Genomic DNA, 15268 nt, shown 5'->3' with positions numbered 1-15268 from the left:
AGATACGAAGAGGAGAGCGAGGTGGCTTGTATATGTATATCAATTGTATATTATAAATATGCATTTGTATATATGACAAGCTAGATTGGGAGGAAGAACAGAGGCAACGAGATTGAGCCAGAGAGGAGAGAGGTGAGCGAGAGAGTGGGAGAGAGGTGAATTATATATGTATATCATTAGATAATTGTATATTATACATATGTATTTGCATATTCTGGCAAATTACACATATACAAATGTGACTAATTATACAAATTCGAAGTCATTCCACGTAATTTATGTATAATGTTAGCAGTGGTAATTATAGCAAACTATAGTTACGATGAGTAATTAAGTAGTATAAATTTGTTTAACCGCGTAATTTTCCCTTAATTTAAACATATATAATCGGACCTATGTACAATATAATGTAAATCTATTGACGTTACTCAGTAAGAGTGAATTGCAAGGCACAAAACAGTGTGAAGAAAATGACAGAAAAGCAGAGTGTAAATTTCAAATTTAGCATATATGACTGGCAAAATTTTCATTTACACTAAAAATGCTGATATAAAGCGCATAAAATATCTACAAGATCAAACTAAAGCCATCTTAGTTTCCAAGCAAATATGTCAAAATTGCCAAAACACCAATCACAATTATGATATTGAGAAAATAGTTCGTCGGGAGAGGCTTATCTGGGGTTCCTCCCAAGCCTTCGTATTCTGCTCGAATCTTTTGTTTCATAGCATCCGAGAGCTCTCTCTGCAATTCAAATAGGCAAGACTCGTTGAACTTATTTCTCTCATTTCATTAAACTAACAATTTTACGTTTGAATGCAAAATTTTGGTAATAGCTTGGTCTTGGATTTTATTAAATGAAACAGCAGAACTAAATATGATAAGTTGTATTTAATCCTGCAGCAATCAGAGAAGTAAAATTTAAACTGAATGTATCTCCCCAGGAATTAAAATGCAAGTGTGGAACTTTAATTAACAGAAGGAAAATGTAATAAGCAATTTAAAATTTACCTTTCCAGTTGAGTATTTTGCTGCCACGAACTTCTCTGGTTGAACTTGTGTAGGATTATTGTCTATCGAGAAACCCTGTCCAAGAAAATTGCTAAAATTATCAAAGAGTTGCACAATCATTGCTGTATTATACAGTTGGAGATAAATTATCTTGTTTTTTTGTAATGGAGTAAGACAGTAGGGCCTTGGCCCCTATAACCATAGAGGGAAAAACAGACTATTTGAAGGAGGTGGCGTGAAGAAACCAGTATTTATCATGCAACTGATTAACAACAAGCTAACGCTCACAAGGCACATCGGAATTTGTGGATTGGGTGAATGTACACAGAAAAAAAATGAGTTTTACATGGAAATGGAAGTATCTTGAGTGATTAATGAAAATTTTAGTAGAGAATCAAAAGTTGCCTTACTTTACAGTCAAATGAATGAATATTCTGGAAGACATATTAGAGTTGCTTTGACTATCAACTATCTCGTAAATACTCTGATGAGTATAAACACTTGAAAATCGAACTAGAGTACAAGTGCAAGCGCTGAAAGTACTCATACAAGTCCAGACAGAAAATGAGTTGATTTCAGTTACATACAATTTGGACTAACTTGAGATTTGTTAAGTTTCAGAGAATTTCGTAGGTTTCTACAACCAAGTTCATATTTTGAGAAGAAATTGAAACTCTTGGGTGTCAAGCATGCTATGATCAAGCTGCATTTTCACTCAACTTTTAAGAATTTACTAAAATATATCTGTGAGAGTTACTTAGCAGTATTCAGAGCTTGAAACCTAGATTTTGATGTGTCAAATGGTTTGTCAATGACAACCCTACACGTACATGTGGTAAAATTATTGAAGGTGTAGAATATTAGCAGAAGGTTAGCAGCTAGGTGCTGCACAACCATCAAAATGATCCCTCTGAAAATCAGTGCCTAGGTGCTAAGGAAGAAATGTGTGGTACTCAAAAATCTGCCTAAGAAAGTTTAAGACAAAGTTAGGTGCTCCAACTTTCGCATCAGGTGCTGTTTGGCATTTCAAAATTTCCAAGTTGCTGTTCCATTACTTAACTAGGAGAAATCAAGCAGGGTCTGGGAAACTTTTTTTTTTTGGCAAGGAACTGAAGTGTAAAGAAAGGAATTCTTAAACAGAAGTCTGCTTTGACAAAGTTTTTCTTCTTGGTGGTTTAGGTATAATTACTGAAAATCTACTTGTTTTTTGAGTTTTAATATGATGGAAACTTGCGATTGAACTTGGAAAAAGGAATAGGTCTGACTAGGATTGAATACCATAAGTCGAAAGCGCTTAAATGTAAATTGAATTGTGAAGGAGCATACCAAGTCTGCCTTATGCAATCACAAACAGGGTGCGTTACAATGGATTCTCTTCATCAGTATTAGGAGATCCTAACACTTTACACTAAGAACAAATCCCATAGTATTAACATCTGTCCTTGGCTTAATCCTTGATAAGTTTTAGTCAAAGCTAGTTTGGCTGAACAAATCAAAGAAGTTTCAATCTTGGTATTTAACAAGTGATTGGTGCAAATTCTCTGTCGGACGGTAATTATATTCATTCTATATAACTAGTCAGGACGCTTTGCATGTTGTGCTGGAAAGCAAAAATAGACAGGTAGAAGGAGCTCATAACGACACAAGGACATCTATATTTAGATTTCACACAAATAGGAATCAACTAAAAAATGGTGATAAGTGTTCATCCAGCTACTTCTTAAAAGATTTAGATGAGTGTGCAACAAAACTCCATTAGAAACTCACTTACAGCTCATATAGAAATAGAGATGCAAGAAGTATGATTTATTAACAGAAGAAAAATATTTCTGCTGACAAACCTCAGGCGGATCAAATTTAGCACAAAGGTTGCTCAGTTTGGCATGGGCTTCCGCGTAATCTTTGAAAAATACATCTTGATTTACAGCATACTTCTCTGCATATTCCTGCAAGCATGTAAGTTGTTAGAGAAGCAAAATTAGTTTGCATTGACAATATTATGAAGTTGTACTCTCTTTTCCACCTTAAATGAAGAATCTTCAAAAAGAACAGCATCTGTAGGCAAAACTAGTAGATCTTCATCTCTTTGTTCTTTAATGTCCTAACATCAATTCAAATTTAGAATAATAAGCAACAATTCATCAAGTTTCATCAGACCTCAGAGCCTATGAGTCTTGGCAATTTTACATCATACAGAACCTTAAAGTAGGAATTGTCAAATTTCAACCACTGCACAGTCCATGATTGTCCTCCAGGGCTTCCTGGTCCATCTTTCTGTAATGCAGACAAATCAGCTTATAAAGTCAGATTTGTTAATATGCAAGAAACATGCTCATATTATTGCACACAGGCTTGTAGCAGATATCTGGTTTTTATTAAGATTTTTAAAGAAACAAAAGCACCATGGTACAGACCATAGAGGAAAATCAAGACATGAGAAACTAATAGTAATTGACTGAACAATAGAGATGGAAATTGCAAAAGACTAACCTTATGCATTAGAAATTATAGGAAATTAGGTTCCAATCACACATCCCCTCAGTAGATCCTATTTCCATACGAAGGGCTAAGTGAGAATATTATTCAAATTAATTTGAGGAAAAAGTTTTCTGATAACAAAGTCCAAACATTTCATTTAATTTTAAGAGGACGGGTTTAGAATAATGATTCATAGACAACTAACAGCATAATTATGTCTATCTTTGACACTTAAATACAAAGATGTTTTTTCTGTTTTGAGAATGGTATAATACAAAGAAGCATTTTGAGTTATGCAGCATGCTTTTTAACGGACATGATTCCTCAATTGGTCAGTCTTCTTTCTAGATTAACATTACAGCTGGAAAAAAGTAAGTCGGAACAGAAACTAGCAAAATTGCCTCAAAAGTACAACAATTTACAATTAATGATAATATCAAGTAGAGGGGAAATGGATACCGTGTATCTTGTTTCTGGCTTGCCCCAACCACTACGCTCTGGTCTGGATCTCCCCAAAGTGTGTGCCCCAGAAAGTGCAACAATTTCCTAGAAAACAAAAACTCACTAGTGAGAAGCGTACATCGGGCAAGGAAGTTGAGATCATTGATGAGATGAATTTGAATTAGAGAACTACTTTGACGAATGTTACCTTATCGTTTAGTCCCATTCTGTAGAAGACATCTCGCAAATGAGATGAAGGGTTAGGGGGACCAGCATCTAATTAATAAGATTAAGTTAGTTATATATATTTATTAAAGCAAATGGAGGATAATTATGCAATAAGAAGAGTGTCAGACAAAATGCAATGCAAAGGGTTAGACTCTTCAAATATGAAGGATTAGAAAAAGGAAGTCACGGTAGACCATCTAAGACATACAACATACTGCAAATGGGTATACAGGGGTCAGGGATCCGCTTCTATTACAACCTGAATAATCCAAAGCAATTCAGAACATCGTATAGGCGTTTATTTAGGTATAAAAAGAAGACAGTAAGCTAAATGGTTATATAAGATACTAAAGAAAACAACATGATAACAATAAAGCTGCTTGTTTGACACGAGAAACAGAAGAGGATCGACACCAAGTGGAATCCAATCTTTAAGTAAAAAATGTCTAAATGCCAATATTTAACAATTGCAAACTGAAAAGTATAACTTCTTTTCAGTGGACAGAATAATATCTCAATGTTACAGACTACGTTATTCCCTAAGAGAAGAGTACCAGCTTTAGACGGACAACCAGAGGTTATTGTTAAGAGATGAACACTTGGGTTTAACTCAGCACAAAATCTAGCTCATGAGGCGAGAGATGCCCAAGACGAGATAAGGAGACACCCACTAATGTCGGACTCTTACCATCTCCCCTCCCCTTCCATTCAAACATATGGAGCATAGACTATATAAGGAGCAGACAACCCCTTTGCGCCCCAATGTGGAATTCTAACAGCTATATATCCTCAAATTTGCCACATGGTAGGATGCTAATCCAAGAAAACAAGAGTTGGATGACATAGAATTTCTTGGAGTGCAGAATTGGAGGCATGCAGCCGCATAGTATGATGATTAATAGCATTGTAAATTTAAGTTACTAGCATAACTATAAGATAAATGAAGTGAATGTTTTGACCTCTATATGGTGTTTAAAAGGCTCTGAAGATCACAAGTCATACCCTGTGTATGCAGGTTTATCGCACCTATTCAAGTTTGCTGATGTACTTTTTAAAGAGTACATTTGGACTTGAATTGAAAAAATGTTGGCTAGATAGCTTTGCAATTAGGAACACATAATTTTGTCTTAAACAAATTTAGCAGTGTTTGGCAATTACTCTGGCATCAGTAAAGACCAAGGTATTCATGGTGATCTCTCTTTTTTTCCGTTAAATAACAGATGTACATTATTCTTTTAATCTCCATAATTGGATGAACCTTCAGATAAAAGAAAAAAGTTTAATGCAGTCTCTTACCAAACTTACACCTTGTGCAAACCAATTGACTTCACTAATCACTAGGTCTCAAAGACAATAAGGAAAAAATAGATTTTTATGAACTTGTTGGCTCTGCAGGAGTCCATTAAATACTAAACACTGGGATAAAATTCATTCAATATTCTCCTGATCAGTAGTTTTCATGCATGATAACCTAAGCAAAGAACCCTTCGGGGTGGCCCAGTGGTTTGAGCTTGGGACTTCCATGTTGGAGGTCTCAAGTTCAAAACCCCTTGCCAGTGAAAGCAAGGGTTTGCCTTCTGGGTCGAGCTTGCTGCACCAGGCTTGCCTAGTGCGGGTTACCTCTCCTATGTGGTTTGCGAGCTATTGCATAGGAGCAGGGGTTTTACCCTGTGCGCACCCAAAGGGTAGCGGCTGCGGTTTCCCTTGTCATAAAAAAAAAATAACCTAAGCAAAGAAAAATAGATAACAGCTAAAAATCTCTCACCAGGAAGCCTTCCCTCTTCTGGACATTCATCAGGTCCAGAAACATCTATTCTCCCATATTTCATGGGAATTTTTGGGCCTCCAGCCTCCTGTAAGTTTTGAAAAGCACAAAAAATTTAGTGTGTGAATCCACTTTCAGGCACACACAAAAGCCAAAACTAGTAACGACCTCAATGGCAGTGGCACTGGCCAACTGAAACAAGTCTGCATATGTCACACCAGCATATTTGTCTTTGATTGGCTGGAGAAGTTTCAGTGCATTAACAAGTCCTGAATTGCAAGCTTGTCAACCAAAAATAAACACTAAGCAAGCAAAAAGTATAACAAGACATTGAATATTTACCAGCATTTGCTCCATGTTTTAGTTCAACTTCGAATCTTAAGCTCCCATTAGCTCCACCTCTTTGAGGCCAGTCCTCGATATTCTTATTATAAGTTCCAGCATCATGCCAGCCCAAGCGAACCTAAAATAGGTAAAAGGAGGGAAGAGCATATAGGTTCAAATTTCAATCCTCGCCTTATTTAGTAAAGAGAATGAAAGAAAAAAAATTACCAAAATAGGATGACAGAATGTGGTCTTCAACAGCTCCTTAATGTCCTCTCTTGCACTTTTCAACTGATCGGGATCAGAAGCAGCGCATTTCGGCGAAGCGAATGTACTGAATCTTCCACTAGAAGTTGTTCCAATCAACGATCGTTTCTAAAAGAAAACAAAATTGAGTTCAAAACGAGAATATAGAAAAAAAAAAATAACTAAAGGAGAAGAGCAATGAACCTGGTAGAGGAAGATGTGGGGAAGGAGAGGAGATGATCGAATGCATTTAAGAGAAGAAGAAGAGGAGGAGAATGAAATGGCAAGTCTCGCCGTCGTGGAGGCGGATGTGGCGGCGATGGTGGCGGAGGGGAGGAGATGAGAGGTGGCGCCTGTGAGGGAAGCCATTGGGTGAATGCTAGTGACCGAAGAGAGATAATGTTGGCCAGCAAATTAGTTCCATCAGCTCTCATTTGAATGGCTAATGGTCCCCTTTACAAAAAGTTAGAAAGAATTATTCGGAAACTTACCTAAATATATTATATTTAAAAAAATATTTATTATTTATAGTAATATTTTTTAACGATTGATCCCTTTTAACACTGTTTATGTACTCCCCTCAAGCAATAATTTCTAACTATACTAAAAATAGTTGTTCAATTTAAAAAATCAAAATATATTTTGATTTTTTTGCCCTTGTTATTAAATATTATTTATCATCTAACACATTTTTAATAGTATTACTTCTATTGTTTATTATTTCTTAAGGAGTATGACAAAGTCAATAGTGGTGGATCATTATTGTTGGACAAAGGGTGTACATATTACATAGAATAATTTATAAATCACATGTAATATAAGTTTTATTAATGAATAATACATTTATCACACATTCTTATACATTTATAATATAATGTGTCACTTTATTATCAAACAATCATCATATAAAAAAAAATTTAAAATAGTTATAATACATATATAATTCACTTTTTAATATATATTACAGATTTATCATAATATTGCTATATATGATTATAAATGATGATAAATAAAAAAATATCACTAAAATCATTAATCAATTATTAAAAGCTACCCATTCAAGAAATTTTAGCTAAATACTATTTATCATTTAACACATTTCTTAAAACATTAAATTTAATAAAGTCAAAGGATAATATAGTAATATTACCCATATTTATTACTCCTTCGTTTCAAAAAGAATGACTTAGTTTGATTTTGGACGAAGTTTAAGAAAAGAAAGAAGACTTTTTAATCTTGTTATTCTAAATTAAAGACATGTCAAATGTATCAAATTGCACTTTAATCTTGTGGTCTTAAACATGACACGTGGAAAGTTATTAAAGTGTTGATAGACTAAAAAGGAAATAGGGTTTTAAACGGATGGAGTATTTCTTAAAGGGATATGTCAAGTCAATAATGGACAAGTATTGTTGAACAGGGAGAGTACATATTGCACAGAACAATTTATATAAGTTTTATTAATGGATAGTATGTTTATCACACATTCTTATACATTAATACAATGTGTCAATTTATTACCAAACAAACGCCATATATAATTTTTTTCAAATAGTTATAATACATATACATTACATATATAATTTACTTTTTAATATATATATATTACAGATTTATCATAATATTGTTATAAATGGTGATTAATAAAAAATATCGCTAAAATCTGTATTATTAAAAGCTACCCATTCAAGAATCTTTCCTTATTATTTGTGCTCTTTTCACCTTTTTTGCTCACTAAAATTGAAGATAGTGGTGAACAACTAATATGAATAACTCTGAGCCTATGACGATAGTTATAGGATGTCACAAGCAACTATTGGACTGAGAAATAGAATCAGAAGACCTTCATAAAGGTTAATTTGGTATCCTGGCTTAATTAATAACTAGTTTAAAAGGATTCCTTAGTTAGAAAGAATAGTTTATGTGTATTATGATCATATTTAGGCAAAGTTTATATCTCTCGGCCTAGCTCCTCATCTCCTTCTTCGGCCAATCTTGTTCTTACTTTCAATATTTCTCATTGAGCTTTTACCTTTTGAGTCATTGTAAATTTACTTTTAGAGGTCCTTATTTGTAATAACCCATACCTTCCAACACATACGACCGAGTGAAACATGAAAAAAATTATTTTAACTTGAGATAATAAAAGGTGATATATGATATTAAAGTCATAAGTGGTCAAATGTGTATTAGTGTTAAGATCGTGTAAACAAACCAAAATAAGAAAATTGTGTAAAACAAGTGAGGTGCTTGTTTGACTAAATTAAGCTATTAGGTGACAAGTAAGTACATTACCTACTTAAGGTATGTAGACCAAATTTAAAGGAACAAGGTACATCACCTTCGTTGACTTATGGGTCATATGAAGGCCTACATTAAGTGATCAATTTGAGGCACAATCTGTCCAAGAAAAGGGGGGAAATTAAAAAGAATCGCAGTGTAAGGCCCAATCTTTCTAAGCCCACAAGAAATAATTTAAATGGAAAAGTAGATGCATCACCTACTTAAATGTATAGACTAAATTAAAGACACACCGTGAATGCAAATGAAGTTCAAGAAAGGCAGTAAAAAAGACCTATTAAGGCCAAAAATCTGATACAAATATCTCATTTTTCTCTCATCCAAATTTTAAACTCTCAAGTGCATTTATTTCTCTTTCTTTCAAGATGAAATAACCACCCAATATTTCAACTAGGATAAGTATTTTTCATCATTTTTATTTCAAAGAAGTCACACGATCACCTTTTCTTCTCTATTGCTTCGAGTATATTGGACAATACTCAAAAGGGAGTGAAGTAGAGATAGTTATATGTGTTGGCAACCAAGGTTTTGCCACTCTTGTCCAAAGATTTAGAGAAGGTTATCAAAATAGTAATTGAAGGAGAATAACATATTAAGATAGCTAAGATATTGTGTTGTCACAACCTCTAATTGTTAGTTTATTTTAAAATTCTAGACAAACTTGTTTACTGAAACTCATGGGATTGTGATTGAAAATCATAAATTCAAGTCTTTTAGTTATTTTGGTGGTGTTGAGGACTGTTATTGTATTGATTTGTTTATGGGAGGTCATGGATGTACTTAGAGGATGATCGTGGGAAGCTGCTAGGGGGCGAATTTATAAGTTGTGGTGATACACCATTTAAAATTAAAGTTTTTTGATGTAAATAACTATAACAGGCATAATGTGTGAAAGAACACACTCAATTAGAAGGATTATATATGGTTGTTTGGCTACTGTTTTGATGAGTTTGTAAGCTGTTAATATTAGCCTTATTGTTTGTTTGTTGTAGATGTAATTATGATGTTAAAGGATAGGTTTAGACTTCGTAAGCTATATGAATTGGAATTGAGGTATATATGTAAGGCTAGTTGATCCCATATCTTTTGGCATGAAGTCCTATATTTTGTGTACCAACAAATTGAGATCTCTAAGTGAGTGTACACTCTCCAATGTAGTTGATGGTCTTTCTTATACCGTCTAAGTTTTCAATATATGTCAAACTATTTCTATACGAGTTCATTATCCAATATTGATGTGTTTATTCTTCCAAGTACTAGTTGTACTTTAACCAGTAAGTTTCATGTGTTATCTACCAAGTCAAATGAAGTTCATTGAGTCAAATACATCCTACATTATACATGTTACAAGTTTTTATATGTCAGATACATATTATGTCCATTGTTCATTTAATAACCCCTTAAGTGGAATGTACAATCCTTATTTGGGTTCTGTAATGTGCTTCATTGGATTGGATATTTATGCACTCTTTCAATTGATATCGTATACTAAGTGTTTAGCTATCGTATCATGTTATATAGTCCTTGCCTCCGAGAAATTACAGTCTCTACTAAGTGTTTAACTATTGAGACCTCATCAGGTAAAATATTTACATTATTTTAGTGTATGATAATTAAACTCATTATTTATTCATGATGTCAAGTGTATGCACCACTAATTTAAAATATGTTTGTGTGCAGATTAATACACACAATGAAAAGGACTTGTGGAGAAACATTTAAAGGGCATAATTCACCAAAAACCTTCAGTCTGGACAGAGAACTGGATTAGCTTGTAAGAATTGTCCAATTCTACAAAATTTAACCACTCCAAGGAAAATTACAGAAGTAATTTATCGAGTTAAGGTGTTTAACTTACTTGTTGGGACAAAAAAAGTAATTTTGAATAAGTAGTACAAGTCGAAAAAAGTTTTTTTTTCCAATTTTGAAGCCTTGATCAAGCATGAATTCCTAATCCAATATTGTAAAAACTATTTTTCAAATTAATTAGTCAGACGCAAACCAATACTCTTTAAAAAAAATAACTTTTTTTCAAAATAAGTGCATTTCAAAAGTTTTGACTAAATAAATAAAACTTTTCTGAAAGTACTTTTTTTTTAGTTTGAAGCCATCAAGTGTATGAGAAAATGCAATAAACAGATCAACAAAAGAAATGACCTATTAGGTTGAAAAATGAGACCTGCATAAACTATTTATTGTCATCTAATGAGTTTATTTGGGATCACTTGTGAACCGACTCAGCTTATAATAGCAAATGCTATATTTGATCGCGCACAATTCATTATATACATCATACTTTTCAATACTTTAGCACAATCTAATTGTGAGTCACTTTTGTTTTCACTCTTTTAAAATGCAAAGTTCACATTTATTGGAGACTTGACAATATCGACCTCCAAATATTTGAACTATTCAAGTACCTTTTCAATGCAATGAGACAATGAAAATGCTAAACATTATGGAGTTCTAAGGATTCTTATATCTAAGATCACATCAGCAACTCTAATATTTTTCATTCCAAACTTGTTTTCTAGCATACGTTTAGTAGCATTTATATCATTAATGTCTCTATTGATGATCAACATATCACCAATATAGAAACAAACAATGATCTTATGATTTTAATGTGAAAACATTTATCACTTCCATCATTCTTAAATTCATTTGCCAACATGGTTTTTGGTCAAATTTTTTATTTCATTGTTTGGGTGCTTGTTTTAGTCCATAATGTGACTTAACAAGTTTGCACATTTTCTTTTATTTATCAGGAACCACAAAACTCTCGGGTTGTTTCATGTAAATTTCTTCCTCCAATTCTACATTTAAGAAAGTTCTTTTCACATTCATTTGATAAATTTGGAGGTCATATACCATAACTAATAATTTTAGCATCCGAATGAATGTAATTCTAGTTACTAACGAGTATATATATCGACAAGATAAAAACCTTGTTTTTGTCTAAAGCCTTTGACACAAAGTCTTGCTCTATATTTGTCAACAGTTCTATCCACTTTCATTTTTCTTTTGAGGATTCACTTTGAACCCACAAGTTTATTTTCTGGAGGAAGATCAACCAACTTCCAATAGGATTGCTCAAAATTGAACAATCTCACTATTGACACCATTTGTCCAAAAGGATGAGTCTACATAAGACACAAGTAATGTTTACAGTCCACAATCTTAGGTCCTTTTTCAATCCTTTTAGGAATAGGAACTTGAGTTTTGGCTAGACATCTCCACACTTTGAAATATTTCAAGTTGGATTTCCTTCCTTTCCATTTCTCAAATGGAATAAATTGTGTCTAGAACAAACAAAACTGTTTTCTTTATCAAAAGACAACTTTGTTTTTTGTTGTTCTCTTTTGCAGTAAGGATAGTTCCTCCACAAAAGTTTTGTGGTAAATCGGAACTTATAAATAATGCATCCATCATTTCTTTGAACATTCAATTTTTCATTAGATTGAGGTGAATAGGGCAGTATTTTGATGGATAATTCCATTTTCCAAACATATTTCTACACAAGGACATTTATACTCTCCATTCTTATCACTTCTTATATTTTTTCAATCTGATTTTCAACTTCGATGCTACATTATCTAGACATTTCTATTGCTTCATCCTTACCATTCAACAAATAAACAATCATTTCTAATGCAATTGTCAATAAAAGTAACAAGATACTATTTCCCACTATGAGATGGTCATATCATAAATGTCAGTGTAAATCATTCTAAAGGATTAGAATTCCTTTCAACAAGTTTATAAGAATGCTCAACAAACTTAGATTCCACAAAAACTTGACATTTTTAATTTATTGCACTCAAAGTTAGATAAAACTTCTAAGTTGATCAGTTTTCCTTACAAGGTTTTCTAGTTGACATGCCCCAAGTTTTCATGTCACAAACATTGACTCAAGCAAGTAAGAACAAATAAAAATATTGAGTTCGAAAATCTCTTCGCGAGGTAGCTTTTTCTCACTAATATTTTGTTCCCATTTCTTATAATTTGTATGATACAAACATTGTTTAGATTCATCACCTTGTCAAATGTCCTTTTCATACGGACCTTTCCGTAACTTTTAATTTGATTTTTATAGAACTACCCATGAACAAAGTTTCATCGAATTCAATAAAGGCAATATAGTCCAAATATTACTTTTACAAAAACATAACAAATGACTATTCACCAATATTCATGTCTATGCAAATACTTTTATTATAATAGACATATCTTTTCATGAAAAATCACAACATTTTAAGTGACTTTTTTTTCATAAAGAACACAATTATTTTGAACAAGTATATATATAATTTGGTTGTTTCATACTAGTCACATTATATACTAGTAACAGAAAAAATCACCTACAATACCAAATATACTCCAAGAATTTTGTGGTTCTAACATAATACAAAAGTATCATTGAATTTCATATCTTTTGCCCCAAAGTTAAATTAGACACCAAGTCTAATCATAAGCAAAGAACCCCCACATTTTAAATGTGATCTCAAAAATATTTTTCAAGTATTTGAAAATAGCTTTTCCACATACTTTCCTAGACTTTCAAAATGTCATTGACAATATGAAACCTCTTTTGGAAATATTATTCTACAAAAGAATTATACTCCTTCAATTCTCTTTGACAATGTCTACATGTCAAAGTTCATTTCATAGAGGCATAAAATCACAAAAACTAAGTCACTGATATTTTTCCTCTATCACAAATAGACATACCACTTAGTATTCTAAATACTAACAATAAGGACTAAAAGAAATTGTACAACTTATTTCTATATAACATTGAAGTTTATAGAAAATCAAAAGTACAACACTGACTTATTATGTGAAGTTTTCATATTCTTCAAATCAATTGCATAGTCCAATTTATCCAGAGTAGAGAACCACAAAAGTTTGTAGTCTACAAAAATCAGACACACTAACATTTCACATGGATTACAAAATTAAAAAGTCTGAATAAAACATATTCTTAGACCATCACATAGAAATGATTATTTTTTTACAAATAGTCTTTCAACTATAACATTTTAAACATACTATTTATCAAACAAAATTATGCATATCTCATTCTGCAAAACTAGTAAATTTTAAAGGCAACACTATTTGCCAAAACAAGATTCATTTAAAAAAATATACGATTTGCAGACTTTTTCCAAATACACACATGATAAATATCAAAATTGTTAACCTTAAGAAACTATTTTCCTACTGAGATAAACAATAAGAAGGTTATCGGGTGCAAGCTTTATTCGGAATATCACCAATTTTTTCTAGTACATTCTCACTTCGATCTTGCTAAACAAACAATAGATTATGAAGAAGTAATGCATTTATCTTCTATTTACATGATTAATTCTCTCAATCAGTAGAATACAATAAATACTAACAGTATAAGAATTTCCTTAAGATTGTTATTCACCTTGTATTCCTAACATACTTGAAACATTTTCACAACTAAAAAATTAAAACTAGTAGAGAAACTAGAATCAGAAATTACAAATTAGAAACAAAATATAAAAAAATATTTTTCTTAAAAAAGAATTGTTATTAATTTGTGTTTAAGAATCTTACTGATTCCAACAAACTTTGCAGAAACACGAAGTTACCAAAGTTTAATGAACCGGTGAAAAACAGAAGAACATAAATTAATTCACAAATCTAAAATTTGTAATGCATACCAGAATTTGGAAAAATATGAAGAAGATCAAGCCCACTGAATGCACAGTGTCCCCTTAAGGAAATTATTTTCCACTAGTATCCGAAGTTTGATTTGGAATATATCCTCCTAGGAAGAGTGATCTCAATCACCAGTGTATTGATACCCAAAACGCTGGTGTCAGCGAGCCACTCAACAGCAGTAAAGTACACTTAGAATACTAGATTTAGTAGTAGAAGAAGAAGTTCATAAATTCTATATTTAAAATGAGAGAAAATCCTCAATTTATAGAAAAAAAGGTAGTGTAAAAAAGTTCTATTGTGCCTTGCCGGAAAGGTCACAAACCTTTGAAAAAGTCACAATCTTTAAGTCACAACTTTCTATAAAAGTCATAACTTTTCATAAAAGTCGCAATTTTTCAGAAAAGTCACAACTTTTCATAAAAGTCGCAACCATTCATAAAAGTCACAACTCTTCATAAAAGTCGCAATTCTTTATTTTCCATTCACACATTTTAAAACCTACAACAACTAATAATACATCACCCATTAGTGAATACATTGTCAATTTCATCAAGATATTAGCAATAGAGGAAGTGCAAATTCATATTCATATTTAAAAGTACATTATGAATTGCATATATGAGCTCTCAATCATAGAAGCGTCAAGGGAGAACATTTCATTTCACTAGCCAAGTACATGTATTCACATAACTTTCTTAAACACCACCTTCTTTAGATTTGTGATTTCTAGTTTTAAGAAAGAAGTATTTAGCAGCAAGAGATTATAAAGATAAAATGATT

General features: G+C 32.3%; 1 protein-coding gene across 1 annotated transcript; it reads right to left on the bottom strand.

Moving 5' to 3' along the window:
• Nucleotides 1-484: 484 nt before the first annotated feature.
• LOC107005028 (probable L-ascorbate peroxidase 6, chloroplastic/mitochondrial) lies at nt 485-6924 on the bottom strand. Its single transcript, XM_015203485.2, has 12 exons — nt 6698-6924; nt 6476-6622; nt 6266-6386; nt 6092-6192; nt 5924-6011; nt 4139-4206; nt 3949-4035; nt 3211-3285; nt 3035-3112; nt 2853-2957; nt 1012-1086; nt 485-744 (listed from the first exon to the last, which is right to left on the bottom strand). Exons 1-12 carry the CDS (start codon nt 6860-6862, stop codon nt 592-594), a joined length of 1263 nt encoding a protein of 420 aa, XP_015058971.1. The 5' UTR covers nt 6863-6924; the 3' UTR covers nt 485-591.
• Between the last annotated feature and the right edge of the window lie 8344 nt (nt 6925-15268).

This window comes from Solanum pennellii, chromosome 11 (genome assembly GCF_001406875.1).
Source record: "Solanum pennellii chromosome 11, SPENNV200".
Lineage (NCBI taxonomy): Eukaryota > Viridiplantae > Streptophyta > Magnoliopsida > Solanales > Solanaceae > Solanum > Solanum pennellii.
Note: the sequence above shows the minus strand (reverse complement) of the source record. Positions and strands in the feature narration are given on the sequence as shown.